This window comes from Melanerpes formicivorus, unplaced genomic scaffold, assembly GCF_026170545.1.
Source record: "Melanerpes formicivorus ecotype bairdi unplaced genomic scaffold, bMelFor1.0.p_v2 SCAF_40, whole genome shotgun sequence".
Classification (NCBI taxonomy): Eukaryota; Metazoa; Chordata; class Aves; order Piciformes; family Picidae; genus Melanerpes; species Melanerpes formicivorus.
Window position 1 is genome coordinate 6002165 of NW_027142392.1, and position 9429 is coordinate 6011593.

General features: G+C 39.8%; 1 protein-coding gene across 2 annotated transcripts; it reads left to right on the top strand.

The window, feature by feature from the left end:
* The first annotated feature begins 60 nt into the window (after window positions 1-60).
* ENY2 (ENY2 transcription and export complex 2 subunit) lies at window positions 61-3670 on the top strand. Of its 2 annotated transcripts, none has more exons than XM_068158653.1 (5): window positions 61-159; window positions 532-624; window positions 1176-1246; window positions 2466-2540; window positions 3399-3670. In XM_068158653.1, exons 2-5 carry the CDS (start codon window positions 557-559, stop codon window positions 3473-3475), a joined length of 291 nt encoding a protein of 96 aa, XP_068014754.1. In that variant the 5' UTR covers window positions 61-159; window positions 532-556; the 3' UTR covers window positions 3476-3670. The 2 variants fall into 2 exon arrangements, with proteins under 2 accessions (XP_068014754.1, XP_068014753.1); XM_068158652.1 differs by having other exon boundaries at window positions 101-252.
* Window positions 3671-9429: the final 5759 nt, after the last annotated feature.

Sequence of the window (9429 nt, forward strand, 5' to 3'; positions counted from 1 at the left end):
CGAACAGTTCGGGCCAGGGCACTCTCGCAGCACCTTCCAGTACTACAATTCCCGGCGGCGCTCGCAAGAGAGGGAGGGCGGGCCAGGCGGCGTGTTGCGCGTTCGAGCCGTGGCTCCGTTTCCTGCCGCCGGGGACTGGCGGCGGTGTGGTGTGGTGGGGTGAGCTGGGAGCGCGGTGGATCGGGGCCTGGCGACATCTTTCTCAGCGGCCGCTTCCGCGCTCCGTCCGCGGCGGGTGTCGCTGGTGAAGGCGTGAGTGAGGCACCAGGCCGTTCACTGGCGAGGGTGGGCGGCGCCCGCGCAAGTGGCCGGTGACCTGCCGGTCCCCCCGGCGCTAGGGCAGCCTGGTGAATACCGTTCCGGGGCTGCCGTGTTCGCGCTCGTCCCCTGAGCTGGTCATATACTGGTATTCAGATCATGCACTGGGGGGATGTGTAAAAGGACGTCGCACTGCCTGTAGTTCTATGCAAGTGACTTTTTGCTGTGTTGGTGGCACCGGTGCTTGTAAAAACTCTCTTTTGCCCTGTGTAGGTTTTTGAAAAACCTGATTTTCAAAATGAATAAAGATGCCCAGATGAGAGCAACCATTAACCAAAAGCTAATAGAAACTGGAGAGCGAGAAAGGTAAGTAGGCTTCCTACTCCATGCCACTAAGACATTTTAAATGTCAAATGTGAGATATTTAGAAGTAACCATGAAGCAAATTTTACAATTCTTAAAATGCCTGCATGTGAAAGTCCTATGTATTCCATAGAACTGTATATAGAAGCAAACAAAACCCCAGCTTACTTTTGCCTTTTGAACAGTTTTAGTTCTACACTTGAAAAACTGGGAAAATAAAGGAGTGATTGATTTATTTGTGAACTCTAAAGGTTTTTCTTCTGCTGTTTTGTCTTGAAAAGCTTTTGGTTCGTATGGAAAAAAAAACCCAAAACAACACAACATTAAATGCAATTGATAAATAGAATGAAACCTTTTGTTTTCAAGTTTTACTTGTCATCCTATCTCGTGTCTTGTTGGGGAAGGAAATACACAGTGACAAACATAAAAGAACACTTGTGCAAATTGCTAGGCTCAGGGAAGTACTTGTAGGCTTAACTTTTCACATCAAAGCATGTTTAAGATGTTGGGAACACTTTCTGTAGCCTAGTAAGTTTTTAATATTGTCTTAACAGGCTTAAAGAGTTGCTGAGAGCCAAATTGATTGAATGTGGCTGGAAGGATCAGTTGAAGGCACATTGCAAAGGTAACATAGTCAAATAAATAATACTCTTTGTAGTCAACTGAGGTTTTGGCCAAATAAAAGTCACATATGAAGGCTTTTACTACCTAGGAGTCAATTTAAGTGAGATGGGCAACAGGGAAGTGCTCCTGGCAATTCATTTGACATGCAAGAAAGCATTTTGCCATCTTGGCAAAAAAAAAAAAATATCAAAACTTTTTCTTTGATCTGAACCTTATTAAGCTTCTGAGAAGAGTATTGGAATTAATTCCCTAAATATTCATGATGATGCAGCTTTTTGTTTTTGAGAAAGATAACTTCCTTGCCACAGGAGAATAAAAACCAAGAGAAAGGAAAATGGAGCAAATACAGTTGTACACTGAAGAAAACTTCCTTGTCTGCATATAGGAAAAAACTAAGTGTATTTGTACTCTTTCAGAATGCAATTCTTGAAAATAAGGTCATCTACTTAGGGAAAACAAGCAGATGAATCTTTAAATAGCCACATCTCAAGAAAACATACTTAATGCCTTGGGGACAATCAATTTTATGGACAGACAGACAAAACCAAACATTTATGTTGAGATAAAATAATTTTGGGTTTATGCTACTCATTTGAGGTTTCTTCTCACAACTGACTTTGCATTTCTCAGCAGTCTTCAAGGCACTATAGACAAATGTTTAAATACTGGTATGAAATAATTATGCAGTCAATCATGTTAATCATAGCTTTCTCATTTTTCTGTAGATGTATACCTTTCTTTCAGATACACTTTTATACTTTACTGAAATACATAGATTTTTTTTTTTTTAACCAGTTAGGAAGAGTAGTATTTTCAGTTTCTGTGGTCTCCCTTGTTATAAGCTCCAGTCTTTCAAATTGCATCTTTCTCACTATTATGTAAATACCAGTTTTGAAGAGCTAAGTGGACCAATTTGTGAACTACTACAATGCTCCAGTAATACACATACTTAGAAATGCTCAGATAAGCTTAAACTGCAATGTTTGATTTTAAAATGTGAGCTGATCAAGATGTAGCAGTAGTGACAAGTACCCATGGTGTATGGTGTGAAGGAGAGACTAAATTCACTGCACAATGCAGTAGTTACTGAGTTAGGTCACAAGCTGCTTTATACTCTGATGACCGGTGCCTGCAGGTTTTGGTTTTTAATCATTGGCATAGGTACTGTCTTCTAATGAATGAATTAAAAGAATTAAAATACTAGTCTTGATCTTCCCCAGATGTCATCAAAGAAAAAGGATTAGAGCATGTTACTGTTGATGACTTGGTGTCAGAAATCACTCCCAAAGGCAGAGGTAAGAGAATGCAAACACGGATGTGATAGTGCATCAATAAACAGTATTATGAGCTTACCGGTTTTGGATTAAAGGAGAAATGTTAATAGTTCAATAATAACTACAAATAAATCATGTCAATTTGTATTGTGTAACAGCCATTCAAAATCTGTAATGAGCTGTGTGTGTAGACTACTTTTGTAGGTTTCGTTAGGTAGTTGTGAGTCTGTATTCATTTATGTAACTCTTAATAGCACCCAAAACAATGGAGATGTTTTGAAATTGGAGTTCTTTTTAAGATGGAAAGTCTGAACTAACAGAACTAGTGTAATGGGAAGTGGGGAAAGGGAAAGGACATAGCATACAAATACAGAAAAATGGTAGTCTCTAAGGAAACACTGCAGTCTTCTTTATGTAGAGTTCTTAGACTTTCTAATAGGCTTTGGTGTTAGTGGGAGAAACTTCTGTAAATAGGCCTTCAAAAGCAGAAGACCTTACTCTGAGGTAATGGCTGAAATATTTTTTTAGGGGCCTTAAAATTTGTGAAGAAAAAAAGGTAGGATAACCAAACTAGTTTCTGGTCATTGTCCTGTTTACTGTTGACTGATTCTTTCCCATGAAACTTTCCAGTTTTCTTGACTATGACTAGATAAAAAAATACCAATAAGAACAATGTTCTCAGCAGGCTTCAATTTTGCTGCATTGTAAATAGAAAAACCAAAAGATGTGCTGTATGAATATCAAGTAGCTCCAGCTACTTTAGGTATTAATAGAACTGCAAGCACAAAGAAAGAATAGAAAGAGCTGTTGTAAAAGGTTGGTATTAGCATATTTTCCATTTTGTCTTTTTTACTTCTTGCTTTCATATTTGTGTTTCAGCCTTGGTACCAGACAGTGTAAAGAAAGAACTCTTGCAAAGAATAAGAACCTTCCTTGCCCAACATGCCAGTCTTTAACTTGGACATTTGTCTGAGATACAGTGTTTCTGGTTTGATATTATGTCAATTATGTCAGGATTGGAATGCAGTTTACATGCTTAAGGATTGAAAACCTTCTTGTTTTCTTTTTTTTTTTGTATGATGAGTTGATGCTTCTTTGCACTGCATTGATTTCTTAAACATGGTGTTATTTTAATAAAAAATAATTGTGGACTTGTGGTTCTAAGGGTCTTCTGTCAGTGCACTGTAACAGGGTGTCAGCTATTACTGCTTTTAATAATCCACAGCTTTACAGTTGTGCAGACTTGCTCAGATTTTCTGCAAAGAAGCATGATTAACAGGTACATTAACTGGAAATGCAGAGGGTGGGGGGGAAAAAAGTCTGTGGAAAATGGGATATGGTGTACTACAAATCACCATATCCTATTTAATTTTCCCTAGGTAGCTGGGCAGCATGAAGAACTACATGAAACTAGGTGTCATTCCTGTTGGTACTTCAGTAGAGAGTGAGTGGTCTGAAGTCTCTGACTTGCATTGCAAATGCTCAGTTATTCCTAAGAGGTTGAATTCTTCAAACAAAAGCAGTCATATCTGTCATCAAAAATTCTCTCTTCACATTTATTTAATGAAAGAGTCGCAAGTCTGATCCACAACAGCTACTGTTTCTTAGCTTTGCTGCTATTTTTGGTATTTTTCAATTATGTGGATCTTTGTGTCCTCTTGAAATTTTAAATGCAATACAGTAATTCGCCAACATCTCTTAAGATGTTACATCTAAAATTCTTGTATCTGGAATCACAACATCAGCCAGGTCTGTAAATAGCTGCAAAAATAAACTTCATGAAAGAGATGTTTAATACATGCAGGATCGATTTGATCCTGGTTGGACAGGTTGGACTCGATGATCCTCGAGGTCTCTTCCAACCTTGGTGATACTGTGATCTAACATTGTGAAACTGTAGGAGATGTATAAGCAGAAACTGACTGAGCAATTAGATACTGCTGTGACTCGGCTACTGTTAAAAATTAACTGTCTCAGTGTGAATCTTTAGACTCCTAATTAGAGGAATACTTTGAAGAGCGGCTGCTCTAGTGGTTTCCTCTCCTTCCCCAATCATGGATACGAGCTGCTGCCCGAGAAGCCGCTCGGGGGCACCCGTGCCTCACGCGTGGTCCAGGCTGTGGCCGTTCCCCGCTGCTCCCTGGCTCCGCCGCCTCGCAGCATAGAGAAACTTTCCGCGCTGTGCGCCGGAATGAAGCGCGTCCTTCCTGCGCTGCCTGCTCACCGGGAGCTCTGGTGGTGGGTGTGCTGAGCTAGGCACCGCACTGCGCTGGGAATACATGGCAGCAACAGGATTATCTGTGCTAGGCTGCGAGTGGCATGGTAACTTGTTAGCTTGGAACTGGGGAACAAATTTTAGAGTAGCAGCAGCTGAAGGTGAAGTCTGCCACTAAACAAAAGTATAATCTGGACAATACTCACAGTGGGTTAAGATGCAACTGGCCGTGAACACCTTTTGTCTGATCTGGCTGAGGCTGCAGTGTCTCAGGAGCCAGGCTCAGGGATCTGCTACAGTATATGGACACAGCTCTGAGGGCCTGTGTTGTACACTTTTAAATCTACCTTCATGTCAGTTTGACCATATGTATGCATTGTCTCTCTATGGAGATAGATGTCATAATGGAGGATGTCAGAAAGAAGAAAATTCCTCTACTTAGAAATCCATCTTGTTTTTTAAATTTATTTGCATAGAGTATGTTAATTCAACATTTGATTGCAGCTGAATTTGCAGTATGTTGTTTGAATTGCATATTCTGAGCTCTTTCATTCTTCACTTACCCAATGCTAGTAACTGATGGGGTACAGAATGTTTCTTCACACCATCTAGCAGAGGGTATGTATTATATATGAAAAGGCTGTAAAGTATCTTCCATATTCTTACCCTGTTGTTCTTAGAGGTCTTTGCTGATGCTCTTTCATATTTTGCACATAACCTTAAATGTCTTTGCTTGATGAATAGCATAACATTGTGTCATGGGCACACAATAACTTGCTCTAAAACTTCCACTTATTTCCTCCACTTTGGTGGGTCAGAGTAAGACTTAAGGTATTTATATACTGAACTGTGGAAGTCTTGTCTGATTAGTAAACACCTGAGATTCCATATAGAACGTGACAGTTGAAGTGCAGCTGCTGTAAGTGCGGTGTGGTGCAGGCAGCTCCTGCTTGGCACAGAATAAAGACTGAATGCTGTATGAATTTTTAGAAAGTTGTGCTGACCAATCTGAAGGTAAAAGCTTGACAAATAGCTCTTTCACATGCTTCCAAAAATAAGCTGTAAAGTTCTGCCCAGACTGGCTCAGTATGCGAGAGCATTTAGTCACCTAAAAGGAGGAGCAGCAATTGCCTTCCAGTCACATGCCAGCAGCTCCCATCTCAGGGTAATGCTGATTGCTCTCTGATGTGAAGATGTGCCCAATGGCACAAGTGCTCACAGTGAGTTCTCTTACTCACACCAGCGTGGCCTCCATTCAGTAGCTAGGAAAACACACGTTTGACAACGTATGCAGATCCAAATTAAACTGGAGTAGTCTGGTTGGAGGTATCTTGATCTGCTAAGAAGTAAATTAGGTTTGGCATGATAGCAGCAATGGGAGGTGTTTTTTTGAGGAATAAATAGGTCCCCTTAGTGGCCTCATTTTTCTTTTAAACACAGATTTTACTTCACAAATGCAGGGGTTGGCTTTGTTTTGCAAACTTTTCTCTGCACAATCTCAGTTCCTGCTCATTTGGTTGAGTATTGAAAACCTGAAGGGAGGTTGTAGCCAGGAGGAGGTTGGTCTCTTCTCCCAGGCAATCAGCACCAGAACAAGAGGACACAGTCTCAAACTGCACCCAGGGAAGTTGAGGCTAGAGGTGAGGAGAAAGTTCTTCACAAAGAGAGTTGTTAACCATTGGAATGTGCTGCCCAGGGAGGTGGTTGAGTCACTGTCCCTGGAGGTGTTCAAGAGGGGATTGGATGTGGCACTTGGTGCTATGGTTTAGTAGTCATGAGGTGTTGGGTGACAGGTTGGACTTGATGATCTTTGAGGTCTTTTTCAACCTTATTGATTCTATGATTCTATGATTCAGGGTTCAGCCAGAACATACTGTCCAATTGAGGTTTTTTCACACACTGAAAACTAAGATGATCTGTGCTCTTAGAAGTTCCATATCTATAATATTTACAGACAGATAGATGCATTAACCACTTTCTCTTCAAAATTTCAGCATTTTCAGTGTCAGGAAATACATCCAGTCTTTACTAAGGCAGACAGCACCCAGAACTAGATAGTCAAGAAGTGACAATTTAGGATTAATGTGAATTAGCAGTGGGCCAATAGCTCTTTTAGGCAGCTGCCCTATATGTACACTCTAGTGGCTGATTCAGCTTAGTCTTATTGTATACAAGCCTGAAAAAAAGAAAATCAGTTTGTACACTGACATTGAAATAATGGGTCAGATAACAGCTAGAGTAAATTAGTGTAGCTCTGGATGTGCACTAATTCAAATTCTATGTGACAGTGAATTGAATAGTCCTACTGCTGTCAATGAAAGCCCAATAGAAAAAGTTAGCTTAGCCTCTCCCTTAGTCAGGCCCTGAGGGGTATGAAATACACAATGAACTGAAACTGGATAGATTCTATTTTGTTTGTTAGTTATTTGTCCATGAATACTTCTCCATATTGACATAGTACAGTCAAAAAATGTTACAAGACAGTAACATCACCAAGAAATTCTACGGGGATGTCAAGATTCCACTCAGATAGAACCACAGCCTTTTGTTTACTGCCAGAGTGCTTCAGGATGGACCTTTACCACTTGGAGAACAAGTATGTCAGAAATCTTTTTAAATCCAGTAAGAGTCCATCAGTGGTATTAAAAAAACTGCTTCCCAGCTCTTCTTTCTGGAGGGTTCTTCCAGGTAACAACTCTGTACTACCTAGTTCATATTTTCTTTCACAGAATGGAATATGTTTAATTGTCATGACTGTGGCACTTCGATATTTGGCTTTGACTTACTTAGAGATGATCAGTTTTTCACTGGAGCAATGAAAAATAGCCAATGCTTTTACCTGCTGGCTTCCTTCAAATATTTAAATATTTGCAGTTGAAATCAGAATTGTGTTGTACTTGGCCAGTTTTTCTCAGCTATTCAGTTTCTAAAGGAAACAGCTGTAGCTGCGGAGCCAAATTTGGAATGACTGAAGCCCCTAATGAGGAAAAATAAATTCTTTTCCTCATAAATAATTTATATTTCACTACTTTTATGCAATGAATAGGTAAATCAGCATTCTGCTTGGAATAAGAAAAGGCCTAATCTTGCTTTAGTATTTTTCAGATTTACCATGGTTCTTTCCATCAGAACAGTATTATTCTTTGAAGTGTTTCTTATGTTCCCTTTAGAACTAGCGAAGTGACTCAGTAGTTGATCATAAAAAACACCTCTCTAAGAAATACTTGCTGTTTGCTGGAGTTACTTGGAAAGAGATTATCCATGCTTTCAATCATTGATCCTGAGGTAAACAAGTTGCTGCTGATAAAATCTGGGCCTGGCAGCCTGTGGGTGAATACTGACAAGGGCAGCACAACCTGGCCATGTTTGTTAGCTGGCTCCCAGTAACTGCATGTGCACAAAGTCAGCACAACATTGAATTTTTACATCTAGTTTAGAGGGAAAAAGCAACACTTAATCCCCTGGACAGCAGTGATGCTGAAAATCACACTCATCGTCTGCTTCCCTGGGAACTTTGAATACATAAAAAGAAAGATAATAGTAACACTAATTTCTGCTGTGCGTACTGCATCGGTGAGACTACACTCACGATGTATAACTTGCAGTTTTGAAAGGAAAAAGGAAAGAGAACTGACAGAGGAAAGAGCATTACTGAGGGATAACACTGTTAGACAAGCTTTAACATTCTCCTAGGGCTGGTTTAGAAAAGAAAGCTGATAGAAAATATGAATGTGATGGGTCAGCACCTCCTCAGGGAGAACACAGGAAACAAAGGGCACTTTAAACAGAGAAATGCAAAAATTGTTGATGAAAATAGAAGTAAAATTCAAATTTTAAACAAGATGGTGCTGGTAGAAGTACAGTTGCTTCATCACTGGAACAAACTATCAAAAAAAATGTGGTGGATCCTTAATTTGTCAAAGTTTTCCTGAGTACCATATGACTTTTGGGAAGAGCTGCTTTACTTCAGAGTTACTCAAACTTTCTGGGAACACAGTACTCACCTATGAGTGTTCCCCAGAGCTGGCAGCAGTAGCTGAGTTTCTTCCAGCTGAGGAAGGAAAACCAGAATAAATACTCCATGTTTATATTTCTGCTCACTTGGAAAGGAAAAGAGGCATCCCCAAAAATGTAAGGTCCAGAGCAGTTCACTGATTTTTATAAATGTCCTCTGCCTGGAAAATAACTTTTAAGATGCCAATCAGCTTTTCCAGGACAGAAATGTTTTCTAATACTTTCCAAGGTAAAGCTTTATAAAAAGTTTCCATAAAGAGAAATGCTGCTTTAGCTGTACACAAGCTGAAGTTGTTATCCCCACTACAGGTGTAATGCAATGCCCTCGGAATCTACAATAGAAGTGCCAGTAGCAGTTAACCATTACAAAATCTTTCTTTAGTAACTTTGATAGAAAAATGCTCCTACCCAGCTAATCTGTTTGTCAGCTTTTTCATCTGCATTTCATTCTGAGATGTTTCTGCCCAAATCCTGGATCAGTTTGCTAATAGTTGAATAATTCAGATTACATTTCAAAATACCTGTTGACATATTCTTTGCAAGATGTTTCATCTAATAGTCAAAGACTTTGTTGAATAAAGATCAGAAAATTATCTGTGCCTGGTTTCTGCCTGCTACCTGCTGCAGTGATAAAGATGACTTAAAAAAGCTTCCTCACTATCATGAGATAAACAGCAAAAC

Bases quoted from the DNA above. Each gene is read 5' to 3' on its own strand.
- ENY2 (XM_068158653.1), top strand. From the start codon at position 557: ATGAATAAAGATGCCCAGATGAGAGCAACCATTAACCAAAAGCTAATA. The intron at 625-1,175 runs GTAAGTAGGCTT...TTGTCTTAACAG, and splicing joins GAAACTGGAGAGCGAGAAAG to GCTTAAAGAGTTGCTGAGAG. The intron at 1,247-2,465 runs GTAACATAGTCA...GATCTTCCCCAG, and splicing joins GTTGAAGGCACATTGCAAAG to ATGTCATCAAAGAAAAAGGA.